General features: G+C 48.1%; 1 protein-coding gene across 9 annotated transcripts in view; it reads left to right on the plus strand.

The window, feature by feature from the left end:
- KDM2B (lysine demethylase 2B) overlaps window positions 1-19,588 on the plus strand; it is a 336,356-nt gene that overhangs the window by 142,089 nt on the left and 174,679 nt on the right. For all 9 annotated transcript variants that reach the window (XM_033955541.1, XM_033955539.1, XM_033955538.1 and 6 more), the window contains one exon: window positions 5,697-5,823. In XM_033955541.1, the coding sequence (XP_033811432.1) occupies window positions 5,697-5,823 (127 nt within the window). The remainder of the gene's footprint in view (window positions 1-5,696; window positions 5,824-19,588) is intronic.

Below are 19,588 nucleotides of genomic sequence, written 5' to 3' on the forward strand. Positions count from 1 at the left end.
GACTTTCCTGACCGTGTCGACACCGTACCCGGTGACTGTACAACGGTACGGGTGTCAGAGAACGGTACCGGATCAGAAGCTGAATAAGCAGTACGCTGAAGCGACTTTGGTTCCGCCGACAGAATAGGCATAGATACAGATTTGTGCAGTGCCGATAACGTCGATGCCGATAACATGGGCTGGTCGACAATCGGCGCCGAAGGCTCAGTAGGTACCGACACTGGAAGGTTCGGAGTCAGCAGAGCCGGGAGCAATTGTTGTAATTGCTCCTTAAGCTGGACCTGAAGGATGGATGCTATTCTCTCATCCAAAGACGGTCCCGATGGCACCGGTACCGCTTTTTTCTTGCTCGGTACCTGCGGTGCAGCTCGACGCTCAGGCGAAGTCGATGCCGATGAAGAGGCAGTAACTTCTATGGGAGCGGAGCGTTTGCGGGGCCAGCGCGCAGTCTGCAGGACTTGGCTCACTGCTTGCTCGACTGGCGGGCCAAGGACAGTAGGGGATGGCTTCTTAGCCGGCTTACCTACAGGGTGCGACACCGAGGATGGATCTTGCGGTGTTGAAGTCACCGGTGCCGATTTGGTGGAAGATGTCAGTGTCGATGCCGGGGGTACTTCCATGGCGGCACCGAAAAGAATCCGCTGCTGAATTTGGCGGTTCTTTAGAGTTCTCTTTTGAAGAGAACTACAGCGGGTGCACGTTTCTGCCCTATGGTCCGGACCCAGACACTTGTGCGGGTCGGAGAGGGAAATAGGACGTGCACACCGCTGACACTTCTTAAAACCCAGAGAAGGGGGCATGAAGGGAAAAACGGCCGTAGCAAAATCGAAGCCCGAGGCTTCGATGGTGCCATCAGGCCCCGCCGGGGCCGACCGAAAAAAAGTAAAAAAAAACCAAACTTTTTTTTTTTTAAAAACAAAAGAAAGAAAACAAGAATGTGAAATGTTCACGAGGAAAACAAACGCGCGAGCGGGAAGGCGAGTAAAAATAGAAAAATTTTTCCAACAGCCGTTGGAACACGCGTCTTCTTAGCTCTGCGGAAACTAAGAAACTGGGGACCGCGCACCTTCGTCGGGCGGGAAGGCACACGCGCGGTGCGGCCTAGCTAGAACTTTCTAAGTTCTTAGAGTGCAATCACTCTAAAATTGTCCGTACCGGGGCTCCGTCGGTGCCGTCACCCATCAGTCAAGATTATGCTGCCTGCTTGTCCTGGGATAAAAAGTGTACATGTCTATGTGCATGAATTTTTAATAAAATATGTGCATTTTGTAAACTATCCCCCCTTTTACAAAACCACGATAGCAGTTTTTATTGCAGGCCGGCACACTGAATGCTCTGGGCAGTTCTCAACACTCATAGCATTCCTATGAGAGTCGGGAGTAGTGCAGAGCATTTAGCGTGCCGGCCTGCACTAAAAATCACTATCATAGTTTTGTAAAAAAAGGGGGGGGTATGTCCCTGGGAATACAAATATAAATACCCATCATATTGTCAGTATGTGTGCTTATACACACACTAGTTTTTAAGCCCGTTACATTAACGGGTGCTGGAATAGATGTGTAGACTTTTAGCACAATGGGGTGCTGAGGCGTATTTCTTTCTTTCTCCCTGCCCCCCTTTCTTTCTTTCTGTCTCTTTCCCTGGCCCCCTGTCTGTCTTTCTTTCTTTCTGTCTCTTGTCCCTTCCTTTTACCTCCCATGTCCAGCAGTACCCCTTCCCTGCTCCCCCTGTAGCTCTTCTCCCTTCCTTTTACCTCTTCCTGTCCAGCAGTACCCTTTCCCTGCTCCCCCCTGTCCAGCAGTACCCTTTCCCTGCTCCCCCCTGTCCAGCAGTACCCTTTCCCTGCTCCCTGTCCAGCAGTACCCTTTCCCTGCTCCCCCCTGTCCAGCAGTACCCTTTCCCTGCTCCCCCTGTCCAGCAGTACCCTTTCCCTGCTCCCCCTGTCCAGCAGTACCCTTTCCCTGCTCCCTCTGTCCAGCAGTAGCCCTTCTCCCTTCCTTTTACCTCGCCCCTGTCCAGTAGTACCCCTTCCCTGCTTCCCCTGTCCAGCAGTAGCCCTTCTCCCTTCCTTTTACTTCCCCCCTGTCCAGCAGTACCCTTTCTCTGCTCCCTTTCTCCAATAGTAGCCCTTCTCCCTTCCTTTTACCCACCCATATTCAGGCTCCCATTGCCCCTTTTACCTTCCCTATTTCCACCTTTTTCTCCCCATCCAGCATCATTCCATCTCTGCTGCTGTCTCTGTTTTCCTCTCCATCAAGAATCACCCCATCTTTCTCTATATATTTCTTCCCTCATCCATCACCAACTTATTTGTCAATCCCTTGTATCCCTTCCCCCTTATCCAACATGGCTCCCTTTGTCTCTGTTTCCCCTTTCCAACATCCAGTGTCATCCCCTTTCTCTCCATCATCCTTTTACAGCATTTCAAGTTTAGTGACAGAGCAGCAGCAGTATCAGCTGTAAAAAAAAAAATTTCCACTTGCCACACCAGAAGTGCCCCTTCCCCCTTCTCAGTTCCTTCAGCAGTATTGCTCCAACGATCATCTTTGCTGCTTCGCCCGAGCCCGCTGTCCCAGTGCAGCAGTAACCGCACCCTCTGCCCGGGTTTCTGCAGCGCCTGCACCCTCTCCTCCCCCTCCCATTGCCAAAGCCTGCAGTGCCCCTTTTGTCCAGCTCTCCCCAACGCATGCACCCTCTCCCTGTACTCCTGCTCCAGGGTGCTCGAGTCCCATCCCTCCCCCATGCCCCTCTTTCTTCCTCGGGTTTTTCATTCTGTCTCAGTGCCTAGCTCAGTCCGTGCAGGGGATCAGTCACACCCCTCCCCCGCGGGCTTTTCCAGGGACCTAAACCTTGTGTACCTGGTGCTCCCTTTCCTGCTCTCTCACAGGCTCCGCAGCGTCGCTGAGGGAGGGCGATGGGGGAACCGCCGCAGGCAGAGTTCTACTCTACTGTGCATACGAAGGCACAGAGTTTGAAGTGTGCATGTGCGCTAAGGGTTTTATTATTATAGATATTCAGCCACATGGTTTTAGAAGAGCTCTTTCTGTATGTAAAACATGCACTTGTGAACAGTGTTGTATAATATTACTCCCATATTGAAAGTCCTTGTTGTTTTGGAGCTTATAATCTAGTTGAGATGGAAAGACAAAAACAAATAAGTAGTTTGACCTTAAGACGGAAAGACCTTGACTGAATAGTAGTAGTAGTCCTAGATGGGATTAACTGAGGAGAAGGTGGAGAGCCCAATTCTATAAACTTGCAGATACAATTTAATGCTTAGCATGCAAATTTGTGCATGCAAGTTATAGAATGCTGTATGTTGCATGTGTGACTTGTTAAATTAACTGCTAATTGGTGTTATCAACCAATAATTATAATAATTGCGCACAGAACACACAACCATTTAGTATGCATTGTGAAAAAGCTGGATTAAACTGGTGTTAATGGTGCTATTCGGCACTAATTTGCAGTTGTGTGTGCAACTACCCTTGGTATATACAAACTGAGCATGCAAAATCCAGTGTGCAACTCCAAAGGGGTGCGGGTAGAGCTGGGAGGGTCATGGACGGGGGTGACTACCCATGTATACGCTAATGTTATAGAATACTTGTTCTCTTAGGCTTCCGCAGCTGGCGTCATGACTGTTGCTGTTTTCCGGGCCTTGCCGTGTCTGGGTAGGTAGAACCAACTTCAGGGTACCCGGAAGCATGATGGCTGAAACATCGGCTCTACCTACCAAGACGTGGCGAGACCCAGAAAACAGCAACAGTGGTAGAATACTATCAGTTATGTTCCTGACAGTAGTTTAAATGTGAGTGGCAACAATAATTTATTATTTCTATAGCGCTACCAGGTGCATGCGGCGAGTATTTATATCAGTCAAAGTGCCTAAAAGTTAGGTGTGTAACTACAGCCTTACTCTCAAGTTTCAAGTTTTATTAAAATTTTGATGTATCGCAATATCATTAATTCAAAGCGATTTACAATTAAAAACGGGGTCTTAATTATTAACTAAAACCAACACAAACAGACCTGACGTACCAATACATAAGGGAAGTAGGGAGAACTACAATAAGCATAGTAAAGGACATATAAAAGGAAAGTACAGAAGGAGGGTAAGAAATTTTAAAAGTAATGATAAAATGGAATAGAAAGTGTGTGGTGCAGTGGTTGGATCTACAGCCTCAGCACCCTGGGGTTGTGGGTTCAAACCCCGCGCTGCTCCTTGTGACCCTGGGCAAGTCACTCAGTCCTCCATAGCCCCAGGTACGTTAGATAGATTGTGAGCCCACCGGGACAGATAGGGAAAATGCTTGAGTACCTGATTGTAAAAAACCACTTAGATAACCTTGATAAGTGGTATATCAAATCCTAATAAACTTGAAACTTGAATTTTTTTTTTTAATTGTCTAATTTTTTTAAATTTATTCTATAACTGCAATTCATTTGAGGTGGAGTTAAAGCAGAGCTGTTTAGTCATGATTTTCAGACTGTTAATCAGGTAAGTACCCAGACAAAGGGATCTTTTTACTAAGGCGTGCTAGCCGTTTTAATGTGCACTAAATGCTAGCGTGTTCATTATAGTCGATGGACGCGTTAGCGTTTAGCGCACCTTAGTAAAAGGACCCCAAAGTTAGCAAAGCAAAAAAAGCCGTCCCAACTTTATCCAGCCAGCAGTCTGAACATCAGCCAGCACCCAGATAACTTCCAGGGGCAAGCCAAGACCTAGAGATTCAGAGGCAGTGCTTTGATTAGGTCTCGCATTGAATATCTGGATCATATGCCACTCATGATCATCAGTGCCTTAAAACAATTGCTGACTGCTGTATATCAGCCTATTGGTTTGTAAATTATAAATTCATAAGGTAGCCATTTTGTTTTAAGGTACACTTCTCTCTCCATATTTGCGGGTACAGCGCTCGCAACTTCGCAGATTTTTATCTTGCTGGCTCCACTCCCCCCAAATGACATCCTGGAGTGCTGACAAAATGTTTGGCACTTTTTTTTCAGCACTTGCTTCAGCATGCAGAGAGAGAATTTAGCTTTTTTTCAGCACTTCAGCATGCAGAGAGAGAATTTTGCTAAAGTGTACAGTACAATGCAAGAACTGCAATACATAACGTGTTTTTAAAAAAAAACAATCATGAATATTAAGTGTTATATTCATGATTTCATGGTATTCGCAAGGGATTTAACCACTGAGAATAAGATAGAAAAACATTATTTGCGGTTTTTTGGTATTTGCAGGCTGGCTTTGCTCATAACCCCCACGAATATGGAGGGAGAAGTGTAGTTAGTAGCTAGTGTCAGCTTTGGTTGTTCTCATACTGTGGCTGGAGCTTCACTTAACAGCATATGAAAAGAACTAACCATTTTACTGTCAGATTATGCATCTGTATGTGACCACCCGACGTTGGTTAAGTCAGTGCCTCTAGGTCAAGGAATATCGACCTAGTCCTCAAGACACACCTAGCCAGTCATGTTCTCAGGCTATTGACAATATGCAAAAGGTAAATGTTTGCATGAACTACCTCCACTTTGTGCAGATCTATTTCATGTGTATTCATTATGGGTATCCTGAAATCTTGACTAGTTAGCTGTGTCCTGAGAACTGGGTTGAGAACCCATGCTGTAGTTTAAGCAATATAACTTCCTCTTTTTTTTTTCCTCTAAAAACTCCTGAATCTTGCTTTCAGGTACAGGCCAAATTTCGATATCCGTTCTACTATGAAATGTGCTGGTATGTCCTGGAAAGATATGTGCACTGTTTGACAAAGAAATCCCATCTCATCAGAGAGTATCAGAAAGCATCAATGTTAATTGGTAAGTGAGCATTTAGATGCCTGTTAAACTGTCCCAGATTATAAATGGAGTTACAGCACTGTATGGTGCAGATAAACTAAACTTTAAGCTTATATACCGCATCTTCTCTATAAATATAGAACTCGACACGGTTTACAAAAGTGGGAGTTGGTAGGCGGGGGAAGCGGAAATTTACATTTTTGAAATTAGCCAAGTTTTCAGGTGTCTACGGAATAGTCTGAAAGAGCCCAGGTTGCGCAGCTGGGCAGGGAAATTATTCCAGAGCTCTGTAGTAGAGAATGACACGGTGGCGGTTACCCGCGGCTAGCCGCATTTAGCTGCGGGTAAACCGCCAAAACGGGGAAGAAAAAATAGTGGCCTCAGCGGGACGGGGACAAGGCCATTCACCGCCCCGTGGAGTGGTGAATGGACTTGTCCCTGCAGTGAGGCAATCAAAATCGCACGGTCCCCGCCATCTCCCTCCCTCCACCTCACCTTTGAATTGGAAGAGCACCGCTAGTTAAATTTCTGCCGGTCCGCGCGAAGAAAAAAAAAAAAAAAGCCTCTCCTTTTCTCCTGCTCCTTCCGCCATGCTGCAGCTACTAAAGCCGACAGGAAGTCTATCCGACGTCAATTCTGACGTCGGAGAGGACGTTCTGGGCCAGCCAGTCGCTGCCTGGCTGGCCCAGAACGTCCTCTCCGACTTCCAAATTGAGTCGGAAAGAAGACTTCTGGCTTTAGCAGCTGCAGCATGGCGGTAAGAGATGGGGAAAAGGACGGAGGCTTTTTTTTTTTTTTGTTGAGCGGCAGGGAGGCAGCAGACTGGCTTTGGCTAGGGAGGGAGAAAGGTAGACAGGCACAGGCAGGCTTCAGAGGTGGGGTTGGGACAAAGTGTGGAAGGCAGTGAGAGGGACATAGGAAGGAGGCACTAGGGGCACTAAAGACATGGGAAGGAGGCACTGGGGGTACTAAGGACATGGGAAGGAGGCACTAAAGACAGGAAGGGGCACTAAGGACATGGGAAGGAGGCACTGGGGCACTAAAGACATGGGAAGGAGTCACTGGGGGCACTAAAGACAGGAAGGGGCACTAAGGACATGGGAAGGAGGCACTGGGGCACTAAAGACAGGAAGAGGCACTAAAGACATGGGAAGGAGGCACCGGGGGCACTAAGGACATAGGAAGAAAAGAGCGAGGGAATAGAAAGGGGCAATTCTTGGGCTTGAGTGCAGAAAGAAAGAAATGAAAGATAGGATACACAGACAGAAGGAAACGCAACCAGAGACTCATGAAATCAATCACCAGACAGCAAAGGTAGGAAAAATGATTTTATTTTCAATATAGTGATCAAAATGTGTCAGTTTTGAGAATTTATATCTGCTGTCTATATTTTGCACTATATTTGTCTATTTTTCTATAGTTACTGAGGTGACTGAGCTTGCGGAGATGGGGCGGAAACAGGGTTTTAAAATTTTAGTCCTAATAGTTTGCCGGTCCACAAAATAATTCTTTTATTTCTGCCAGTCCACGGGTGTAAAAAGGTTGAAAACCACTGATGTAGAGTATGCCGGCTTTCTTTATCGCCAAGCCGCGCTCACGTTGATCAATCTTCTCCTCTCTTGCAACTTCCTGTTTCCGGTTGTGTCAGAGGAGAATATTGAACAAATGAGCAACCGCACATGCGGCTGGGCAAAAAAGAAAGCCGGCATACTCTACATCTAAGGTGAGATGGAGGGAGGGCGATGGCGGAACACTGCAGTTGGTCGGGTGTCTGTTGTTTTTGTATCACTGCCTGCCTGCGCTCACGTTCCAGATTCTCCTGCATTTTTAGTGTGCACAATTGACCTGATTCGAGCTATAGGTGAACATGGGGGACACGTCATTGAAAGGGAGGACAAGTTAATTGATTTATTTTATGTTCGGTTTTTACTACAGGGCAGAGGCACTGAAACAGATTCTCAGTGCAGTAGTAGTAGTGGCAGAACTCTCTTCTGTCTTCATTGTGTTTCGCAGTACTGAGGCTTATATGGATGCTGCGGGGACGCTGATGGGGCGGTGAATGGGATGGCAGTGGCGGTGACGGGGCAGTAAAAGGGATGGCGGTGACGGGGCGGTGAAGGGAATGGCGGTGACGGGGCGGTGCAGAGGATGGTGGGCCGGGGACGGTGCAGTGACGGGGACAGATTTTTTCCCCATGTCATTCTCTACTCTGTAGTTTTGAAATGTAAAGATTTCCCTAGTTTTCCCATGTAGGTAACGCCTTTTAGTGAGGGGAAAGATAATTTGAGCTTTTGGGTAGGTCTCGCAGCATTCCAAGACAGAGGAATTAAAAGGGGAAGAATGCCATGGAGGATCTTGAAAGTTAGGCAGCCATATTTAAAGTAGATCCTGACTGAGTTCAAAGAAGTGTGGGATGAACACAGAGGATCTAGAATCAGAAAATAATATTAAAAATTGAACTAAGGCCAGTACTGGGCAGACTTGCACGGTCTGTGTCTTTATATGGCCATTTGGTGGAGGATGGGCTGGGGAGGACTTCAATGGCTGGGAGGGTGTAGATGGGCTGGAGTAGGTTTTAACGGAGATTTCGGCAGTAGGAACCCAAGCACAGTACCGGGTACTTTGGATTCTTGCCCAGAAATAGCTAAGAAGAAAAAATTAAAAAATTTAAATTGAATTAGGTTGGGCAGACTGGATGGACCATTCGGGTCTATATCTGCCGTCATCTACTATGTTAAATTACTGGGAGCCAGTGGAGTTGTAGCAAGAGTGGCGAAACATGGTCCAGTTTGCTCTTTGCAAAGATCAGCCTAGCTGCAGTATTCTGGATCTGCTGAAGTCTTTGAAGACTTTTCTTGGTCAGACTTAAATAGACCGAGTTGCAGTAGTCCAACCTCGAAAGAATGATTGTTTGAACAAGGACAGCAAAATGTTGTTGGTGGAAACAGGATCTCACTTTCCTCAACATATTCATTTCAGGGCAGGTTTGAATCAACGATTTAGATGGAGTAGCACTGTTTGCAAAATATCCTTCAGTGGCTAGGGTTCAGGGAAACCATGACAGTTTAGTTTACTTCACTGTATCAATAACCAAGACTTCTATCATTACACAGCAAATATGTTTCTCTTTCATTGAAAAGTTTCACTGGAAGGTATTTTTTCAGTTGTTTTCTATCGTCATGGTGGATGGTGGTAGTGTTATGAGTTTTCTTCACTTGCTGAAAACTTTTTATTTTAAGAAGTTACTATACTTGATTATAAACATTTCTGTTAAATTCCTAGAATGGCTGGTTGTTGTATGTTTGTTGTTATAATCTGCACAGAACTGTTTTGCTTGCAGTGGAATATGTCTTTGAAATTGTATTGTATTGTATTGTACTTGATGTTCCTGAGGGATTCAAGAATGAAAATTCTACTGGCTTTATAAATTTTTGTTTTAAAAGTTTCCCATCATAAAAGCCTGAATCCTCCTTGCTCCAGGTATGACACCCTCCAACTCTGTTCCTCCTCAGGCTAGACTGCCCCCTCCCCAGCAGTCTCATCCCCATCTTAGTTTGAAATCCTTCCTAGGCTTTATCTCCCTCCACCTGCAGTTCAACACCAAGTTTTTTTCTGCGTCCCTCAGGGGTGGAAACCTCCACTTGCTTTCTCCTTTCCTCAACAAGACTCCCCAATTCTTCATCCCTCTCTTTCTTAGATGCCCCTTTGACGCAGATACATATCTCCACAGCTCTCTCTCAAACCTCTCGCCACTTCCAGAATACCCCTCTCATAGCTCTCAAATTCCACACACCCTTCCCCTGTACACATGCATACCCATAGCAGTCTCTCAAATCCTGCCTGACATGCACTCTCCCCCCCCCACTTCATAGTTCTCACACAGCCTCAATGGGCACTGCTTCCCAAACTGGGTTCCTGGGATCCCTATGGTTCTTCAAATTCTCTTCAGGCGTTCTGAGAAATTATAGAATCTGTTTACCTAAATTGAGAGTTTCTCTGTGTATGAAAAAATATTTCAGGGGTTCCATTAGCTATGCATCTGCAGTCCACAAGGAAACTTTCATTCATGTTCTATTTGCTTATTTCTGTTGAAACTAAACAAGATCAAACAAAAATCATATTTAAAACCACAGGCATCCCAGGATCCAATATTCAATCTGGAAATTCAATTCTTGGTCATGTCTGGGCACTGGCATCAAATTTCTGGATTTCTGAAGTTAGCTAACGCTAAGCTAGTAAGTGTAATATTGAGCACTTAACCAGCTTTGGGTTACTGTATAAAAATAGGACTGACTGTTATGTGGTCAGCCTGGCCTCTTAAGTGCTCAATATTGGCACTTTTTGGTGATTCTATTGAGGTAGCCACGCAAAAGTTGTCTCAACATGAAAAGAACTGGAATTCTTTGGTCAGAACAAAGACTAAGCCTCTCTCATCATCATAGTCATCTAAACCTGCCTCCTCTTATCAGAGGCGATATTCTGCTAAACCTTCTGCCCCTTGTCCACCTCAGCAGAAGCAGCAAAAACAACAGCAGCCTCAAAAATCTCAACCAACAACTCCTCAAAAACCTGTTCAGTCTTTTTGACATAATCTTGGAGAGCATAGCTGCTGTCCCTCTCACTCAGCCAGAGGTTGGCTCCAATTATACCTTTAACGTTGGACGCTGATAACAACCGATTTGTGGGTTCTCAAAGTCATTCAAGAGGGTTACTCTCTTCATTTTGTCACTTCACCTCCAAATCATCCTCTTTCAACCCTCAGCAGACGTCCCTTTTTCTTCGGGAAATAGAATCTCTACTCCATCTGAATGCCATGTGCTTAAAAGAATCAGGGCTTCTACTCCCGGTGTTTTCTCATCCCAAAGAAGACGGGAGGTCTCCGTCCAATTCTAGACCTCAGAGACTTGAACAAATTCTTAGTAAAAGAAAAGTTTCACATGTTGTCCTTAGTGACTCTATATCCCCCTTAGATCAAAACAATTGGCTTTGCTCTCTGGATCTAAGAGAAGCTTATACTCGCACACCAAGTCATCCTGCCCACAGAAAATTTCTAAGCTTTCATGTAGCCCATCAACACTTTCAGTACAAAGTTCTGTCTTTTAGCTTTGCATCCTCTCCCAGAATATTCACCAAGTGCCTTTAAGGGCTCAAGGACTCCAAGTTTTTCCTTATCTCAACGATTGGCTCATAAAAGTTGCCTCTCCTCAAGGGGTGTTCTCCGCAACACATTCAACGATTCTGGGGTGTGGGTCAGGGGTGGAGCCTGGTGGCAGAGCTTGGGCGGGACACTGTTGATATTTCTTAGACTTAGGGGATACTTGGCTTGAATAAGTTGAGAAACACCGTTCTAGAAAGTGTTTCTCAACACACAGTACGCGTATCCTTGAGGGTGGCCTGGCTGACGCCGGGGATCCCTCCCTGCCTGCCCGCTGCCGAAGCTGCTGCCAGGAATTCCTCCCTGCTTGCCCGCCCACTGCACCCCCACCCCCGAAGTTGACCCTGTTACTTCATTGGAGCTGGACTGCCTCCCTCGTCCCCCCAGCAGCCCTCTGTGTAGGGACACAGGCAGTGACTCACAGACTGCATTGTTGACCCGGAACCTTCTCCCAGACGTCAGAAATGATATCAGAGGGAAGGCTTGTGGGCCAGCCACGTGCGTGTGAATCACTGCAAATGCCATCCCTGCATGGAGTTGCTGCTGGGGTAGGATGGAGCAAGTCTGGCTCCAATGAGGTAACAGGGTCAGGGGGGTGCAGCAGGTTGGGAGGGATCCTGGTCAACGGCTTCAGCAGGGGGTGGGCGGATAGAGATCCCTAGCGGAGCCTGCAGCTTCTGTGGATGGGTTGGCTTCGGAGGAGATGAGGGAGTGTGGGTGGGCGGGGCAGATGCCTGCGGCTTGTGGATGGGTCGGCTTCGTGGGGGTGTGTGCGGGCGAGGCAGGCAAGGATCCCCAGTGTGCAACTTGTGGGACAAAGCTGGAAAGTAGGGAGGGGGCACAAACAAGACACAGAAGAAGGGAAGAGGCATGAATATGGAACATAGGAGGGAGGTAATAGAAAGGGAGAATTAATGGGCATGAGTGTGTGAATGACAGCTGGTGCATATGGGGAAAGAAAGAAAGGAAAATTGGGCATAGAGAGAGAGGAGTGAGGTAGAGATGCATGGGGAATAGAAGAATGAGAGTGAAAAATGTTGAATATGGTGGTAGAGAGAGCAGATTGAAGGGGATGCAAGGGAAAGGAATGTTGGACATAGTGATGGAGAAATGTGGCATTGTGCTGGAGGGATGATAGGAGAAATGGGCATGGGGTGGTGGGCAGTGGTGAAAAATGCTGCCCAAGATCTGGGGGATGAGAGAGGGGGAAATGTTGGATGTGGCAGTAGAAGAGTGGGAGAGATCCCTGGATTTCTCAAGACAGATTGTTAGTGAGAGAGGGAGACATGTTGCCAATAGGGGTGGAGGAGAGAGGAAGAAAAGTTGGACTCATGGAGGGACAGAGAGATGTTGGTTGGGGAAGGGAATGGGGTCCGGACGAGAGGGGGCGTGCAGGAGGCAGAAAAAGAAATATTTGATGCATAGCCAGAAGGAAATGCAACCAGAGACTCATGAAATCACCAGACAACAAAGGTAGGAAAAATAATTTTATTTTCAATTTAATGATCAAAATGTGTTAAGTTTTGTGAATTTATATCTGCTGTCTATATTTTGCTCTTTATTTGTCTATTTTTCTATAGTTGTTACTGATTACATATTTTAAAGTCATCTGCCTTTATCTCTTTGAAAAAAAAATGATAATTAACATTTTCTCTGCGTCCAGGGTGCTTTGTGGTTTTTTTTAATCTTGTGGTTACTATTATGTATTAATAAGATTATATTGTGTGTATATGAAAAATGGATGGAAGAAATTGCATTACAATTAGTACTATTATTGTGGGAGTGGGGTCTAGGGCAGAACTTGGGCAGGGGTACTTGGTTGATATTTGTTAGGCTTTAGGTGGCACTTGGCTTGAAGAAATTGAGAAAAACTGTTCTGGAAGACCCTGCAATAGGAACAGGAAGTAACAGAAACACCAAATAGCCATTAGGACAAGAAGGAGTCAGTTTAACCTACAAGCATGCATCTCCTACTGATCCTACTAATCTATTTACCATATTTTCTTGCATATAACACGCGCGTTATACGTGGTTTTTACGTACCGCACATACACTTGCACGTTATACGCGTGAGCGCGTTGTACAAAATTTTTTTTACATAGTTCCCCCCCCCCGACATCAGATTCACACCCCCCCCCCGCAGGACCGCTCGCACCCCCACCCCGAAGGACTGCTCGCACGCACCCCCACCCCGAAAGACCGCTCGCACGCACTCCCACCTGCATCCCCACCCTGAAGGACCGCTCGCACCTCTACAGCCTCCCGACCCCCCCATCATGTAGAAGCTCCTACCGGTGTCCTGCTGCTTCCTCTTGGCGGTCCCGACTCCCCGACACGATCGGGGCAAAAGGGAGCCCAAGCCCTCTTGCCCCGCCGACTCCCCAACAATATCGGGCCAGGAGGGAGCCCAAGTCCTCCTGGCCCTGGCGACCCCCCCTGCTAGTTGTTCGGGCCAAGAGGGAGCCCAAACCCTCCTGACCACGGCGACCCCCTACCCCACCCCGCACTACATTATGGGCAGGAGGGATCCCAGGCCCTCCTGCCCTCGACGCAAACCCCCCTCCCCCCAACGACCACCCCCCCAAGAACCTCCGACCGCCCCCCCAGCCGACCCGCGACCCCCCTGGCCGACCCTCACGATCCCCCTTCCCCGTACCTTTGTGTAGTTGGCCGAACAGATGGGAGTCAAACTCGCCTGTCCGGCAGGCAGCCAACGACGGAATGAGGCTGGATTGGCCCATCCGTCCCAAAGCTCCGCCTACTGGTGGGACCTAAGGCGCCTGGGCCAATTAGAATAGGCCCGGGAGCCTTAGGTCCCACCTGGGGGCGGGGCCTGAGGCACATGGACCCAACCCGACCATGTGCCCAAGGCCTCACCCCCAGGAGGGACCTAAGGCTCCCGGGCCTATTCTGATTTACCCAGGCGTCTTAGGCCCCACCAGTAGGCGGAGCTTTGGGACGGATGGGCCAATCCGGCCTCATTCCGTCGTTGGCTGCCTGCCGGACAGGCGGGTTTGGCTCCCGTCTGTCCGGCCAACTACACAAAGGTACGGGGAAGGGGGGTGGGGGTGTCGTGGGGGTCGGCCAGGGGGGTCGCGGGTCGGCTGGGGGGGGCGGTCGGAGGTTCTTGGGGGGGGCGGTCGTTGGGGGGAGGGGGGTTTGCGTCGAGGGCAGGAGGGCCTGGGATCCCTCCTGCCCGTAATGTAGTGGGGGTAGGGGGTCGCCGTGGCCAGGAGGGTTTGGGCTCCCTCCTGGCCCGATATTGTTGGGGAGTTGGCGGTGCAAGAGGGCTTGGGCTCCCTTTTGCCCCGATCGTGTTGGGGAGTCGGGGGGGGGGCAAGAGGGCATGAGCTCCCTCTTGCCCCGATCGTGTCGGGGGTGCCGCGGTTGGCTGGGGCAAGAGCGCTTGAGCTCCCTCTTGCCCCGATCGTGTCGGGGAGTCGGGACCGCCAAGAGGAAGCAGCAGGACACCGGTAGAAGCTTCTACATCATGGGGGGGGGGGGTCGGGAGGCTGTGGGGGTGCGAGCGGTCCTTCAGGATGGGGGTGGGAGTGCGTACGAGCGGTCCTTCGGGGTGGGAGTGCGGGTGCGTGCGAGCGGTCCTTCGGGGTGGGGGTGCAAGTGGTCCTGCGGGGGGGGGGGGGGTGAATCGGACATCAGGGGGCCATCAGGCTTTCAGGGTGGGGACAGGACTTCAAGGGGGAGAGGAGAGTCGGGGCGGGAGAAAGGAGAGTCGGGGTGGCCAGAGGAGAGTCGGGGCGGGCGAAAGGAGAGTCGGGCAGCATACAGGTGTGCGCGGTATATAAAAATTTCTGTACATAAATTTGTGTTTTTCGCATGCTATACCCGTGTGCGCGTTTTACACGGGTGCGCATTATCTACGTGAAAATACGGTAATATGCAATAACATTAAGGATGTTAAGTCACTCTATCCACAATTACACTCATCCCATTACCCTGCTTTACCCATTAGGTTTATAATCAACCAACAGGAAGACAGAGCAAATCATATCAAGGTAATCTCAAGCAACGGAAGACATCAACGTACCCCGAAAAATAAAAGGATAAGGGAAGTAAAACCTATCACATCTACTTCCGTTCCCTGTGCATATCTTAACACCAGATCTGTTAGGAACAAAGCATTCTTAATTAAAGATTGGATTATCAACAAGCAAATAGCCTGTCTTTTTCTAATAGAAACGTGGCTTCTGTCTGAAGCTGAACCAATAATAAATGATCTTATACCAGATAATTTTAAAATCCACATACTAAATCGCGAAGGAAGAAGAGGGGGAGGATTAGCAATTGGCGCCAAGGAAGGATTTGTAGTTGAACTATTGGATTCCAAAATGACCAATCAATTAGAAATATTAGCCTGTAAAATTAGCAATAAGGAACTAAAGACTCCCTTTCTTGTATACTATTCTATGTTCCGCCGAAAAGCTGGCCAAAAGCTAGAGAGGACTTCTGCAAATTAGAGAGCTGCACGGGAACGGGGACGACGGGAATCCCGCGGGCATCCCGCGGGTTCCCCCTTCGGGTCACGGGGATCCCGTGGGGACGCCCCTAGGGCCGCGGGGATCCCGTGGGGACGCCCCCTAGGGTCGCGGGGCTCCTGCGGGGCTGGATGTACTCAGTCGTGCGGCTCTTCTTCTCCCTACCTTCTCTGCTTGCAGCACAGAGCCGAACGGAAGTCTTCCCGAAGTCAGCGCTGACGTCAGAGGGGAGGGAGGGCTTAAACAAAGCTTAAACAAAGCCCTCCCTCCCTCCAACGTCAGCGCTGACGTCGGGAAGACTTCCGTTCGGCTCTGTGCTGCAGGCAGGGCAGGTAAGGAGAAGGAGAGTAGCCTCGCGGTTCGAGTGGCTACCAAGGGAGGGGGGCGGTCCGCCCCGCCCCGGTTGCAGCACAGCCGGCCAGGTCCCCTTACTTTTGTGGCACTTCCCCGACCGACCGACCGATAACAGCCCGGGTCCGACAATCCTCCCTGCCCTGTAGCCGCGAATCTAAATTACCGGTTAAGGGCAGGGAGGTTTGTTGGACCAGGGCTGTTGTCGGTCGGTCGGGGAAGTGCCACAAAAGTAAGGGGACCTGGCCGGTTGTGCTGCACCCGGGGCGGTAGAGAAGGAGGGGGGAGAAGGACGCTGAAAGGCCATGGTGAAGACAGGAGGGGGGGGGAAGGACTCTGAAAGCACTTGAAGACAGAGGAGGGAGAAGGACGCTGAAAGCACATGGGGGAATACAAAGGGGTGGAGAAGGACGCTGAAAGGCCATGGGAAGGGCGGGGGGGGGGGGGGAAGGACTCTGAAAGCACTTGTGGAAGACAGAAGGACACTGAAAGGCCATGGGGAAGACAGAGAGGGAGAAGGACGCTGAAAGGACATGGGGAAGATGGGGGGGAGAAGGACACTGAAAGGAAATGAGGAAGAGAGAGTAGGGAGAAGACGCTGGCAGGGAAGAAGACAAATGCCAGACTATGGGGGGAGCGGAGAGAAGAAGATGGGTGCCAGACCAATTTGGAAGGGGGAAGAAAGGGAGAGGCACAGTAACAGAGCAAATGGAAGATGCAGAAGGAAGAGAGACAGTGGATGGAAGGAATTGAATGAGAACATGAGGAAAGCAGAAACCAGGCAACAAAGGTAGGAAAAGAATTCTATTTCCTTTTTTTTTTTTTTTTGCTTCAGGATAAAGTAGTATATTGATAAAAATTTATAAACATTAGAGGCTCTGGTAGAAACCCGTTTACAAAGTATGTATTCTTCCCAATTAATATTTTCAAATTAATAAAGTCTTTTTGCTTATTTGTAAATGGGTTTCTACCAGAGCCTTTAATTCAGTAGCATAATTAAATGAAATAACTATTTCTGAAGTTTATAGGGACGGGCGGGGACGGAGGGGATTCCTCACGGGGACGGGTGGGGACGGAGGGATTCCTCGTGGGGACGGGTGGGATTCCTCACGGGGACGGGTGGGACTTTGGCGGGGACGGGTGGGATTTCTGTCCCCGCCCAACTCTCTACTGCAAATTTGTCCTACACAACTCAATCACTTCATCACATAATCTAATCGCAGGAGACATAAACCTACATCTAGATGACATAGACAATCCAGAAGCGAAAGACTTTAAAAACTTTTTCTGTACTCAATTACAATCTCCCTTCACCCACTCAAATGCATGAAAAAGGCCATCATCTAGATATGGTAGCGATGTCCATAAAGGAAATCAAAAACCCTCCCATCTCTCTCTCGGACGGTACTTGGTCTCATGATTTCTGGTCTGACCATTTCACTTATTATTTCAATCTAATTTGGACCCGGCTAAAATCTAAGACACGCCCACGGACAAAAAGAGAACACCTCACAAGGGGCCATATCAACCCAGAGGAATATTGATCACAATATAATTTATAAGCGAAGATAGAAGAAGAAGGAGTTGACTTCTATGCTTACTGGATGAAAACTAGCACGTCCATCTTAGATAAAATTGCCCCTATACGAAAGAGCAAAAGCTGCTCAAACAAATAAAACAAATGGTTTGACGTCGAACTCCTAACAATGAAACAATCAGTAAGATGATTAGAAAGAATCTGGAAATAAACGGAAAAACTGTCAGACCGAAACATCTGGAGATCCAACATAAAACTCTACAAACAGATAAAAGAAAAACATAAAACTTTTTACTCATCCAAAATTAACTCATCTAATACTAGCTCAAAAGGAGCCAACACAAAAGAACTGTTCAACATAGTTACAAATTTATTCGACAACACACGCCACACACAACCCATGCATAATACCAAACTACCCTCAGCAAATGAACTAGCACATTTCGACTCAAAAATCAAAAACCTAAGAAATAACTACTCGACAATTGCTGCATACGAACATCAATCAATTGATATACCAAGAAATGAAATACCAGCGGACATGATCTGGAGTTCCTTCCACAATTCAGATTGGAATAACTACATCAAATTATATAACAAATACTCTAAATCAGTGTTCTTCAACCTTTTTACACCCGTGGACCGGCAGAAATAAAATAATTATTTTGTGGACCGGCAAACTACTAGGACTAAAATTTTAAAACCCCGTTTACGCCCCCATCTCTGCGAGCTCGGTCCCCGCAAACCATCTGATCCCATCTGCACAAGCTGCAATTAAGATTTTATATTGAACGTATTTTATTAAAGTATTAAAAAAAACAATATTCTGAACAATTGTGATTTTATAAATACAAATATACAGAGCACGGACCAACAAAACCCCTGTCTCCCCTCCCCTTCACATATATCCCCTCTACTATCAAGAAAACTGAACAAGCCAAGTTCATAGAAATATCATGCTAACAGAATACTGCAGTCCCCAGTTATGTCTCTAGCAGGATATATATTTCAAATCTGATATATTCTAATCACAAAATAGAAATAAAATTATTTGTTTCAACCTTTTGTTGTCTCTGGTTTCTGCTTTCATCTTCTTTTCACTCTCTTCCTTCCAGCGTCTGCCCTCTCTGTCTCTTCAATCCAGCATCTGTCCCTTCCATCTACTGTCTGACCTCTCCCCCTTCCATATGGTATTTGTCTTCTTTCTATGCCCCTCTCCCCTTTCCATCCAGCCTATGCCCCTCTCTCCTTTTTACACGATTCACTCCAGCTTCACTGCCCTCTTCATTTTTATCTCTCCTACACCAGATCTAGCATCTTTGTCCCTCTCAATTTCTCTGCTGACCCCCCCTTCCCATCTCATTCCTGTCTCTCCCCTTCCCCTCCTCTAATCTCCCTGCAAGCTGTTTCCTTCCTTTTTTCTTCTCCCTTCCCTCCTCCCCCTGTCCAGCAGTAACTCTCTTCCCTTTCCTTTCCCTCCTCCCCTCCCAGCAGCATCTCTCCTTCTCCCTATCCAGGTCCAGTAGCAGCTGTCCCTTTTTCCCCTTGCCCAGCAGCTTCCCAGACTCTTTTCCCTCCTCCCCTCCAAGCAGCATCTCTCCTTCTCCCTCTCCAGGTCCAGTAGCAGCTGTCCCTTTCTCCCCCTTACCCAGCAGCTTCCCAGACTCCTTTCCTTCCCCCCTCCCAGCAGCATCTCTCCTTCTCCCTCTCCAGGTCCAGTAGCAGCTGTCCCTTTTTTTTTCACCATGCCCAGCAGCTTCCCAGACTCCTTTCCCTCCTCCCCTCCCAGCAGCATCTCTCCTTCTCCCTATCCAGGTCCAGTAGCAGCTGTCCCTTTTTCCCCCTTACCCAGCAGCTTCCCAGACTCCTTTCCCTCCCCCCTCCCAGCAGCATCTCACCTTCTCCCTCTCCAGGTCCAGTAACAACTGTCCCCTTTTTTATTTTCACCATGCCCAGCAGCTTTCTCCCCTCCCAGCAACTCTCCTTGCCAGCGCTGCGATTCAGTAAGGCAGCCTCAGGTCCTTTGTTGGGTCGCACCGCCTCTGAGGAAAGCGGAAGTTGCATCATCAGAGGCGGCCGACTCAGCAAAAGCTCCAAGGCTTCCTTTTTGAATTGCTGCGTTTGTAAGGAGAGCCGCTGGGAGGGGATAAAGCACAGTGTGAGGCTCCCTATTATGTCTCCGGCCCTGCGCGAATAACAGCTCCTCGATCTTGCCGGTCCTGTACGGACCGGCAGGAATTTTCTGCG

This window comes from Geotrypetes seraphini, chromosome 8 (genome assembly GCF_902459505.1).
Source record: "Geotrypetes seraphini chromosome 8, aGeoSer1.1, whole genome shotgun sequence".
In the NCBI taxonomy this organism is placed as follows: Eukaryota; Metazoa; Chordata; class Amphibia; order Gymnophiona; family Dermophiidae; genus Geotrypetes; species Geotrypetes seraphini.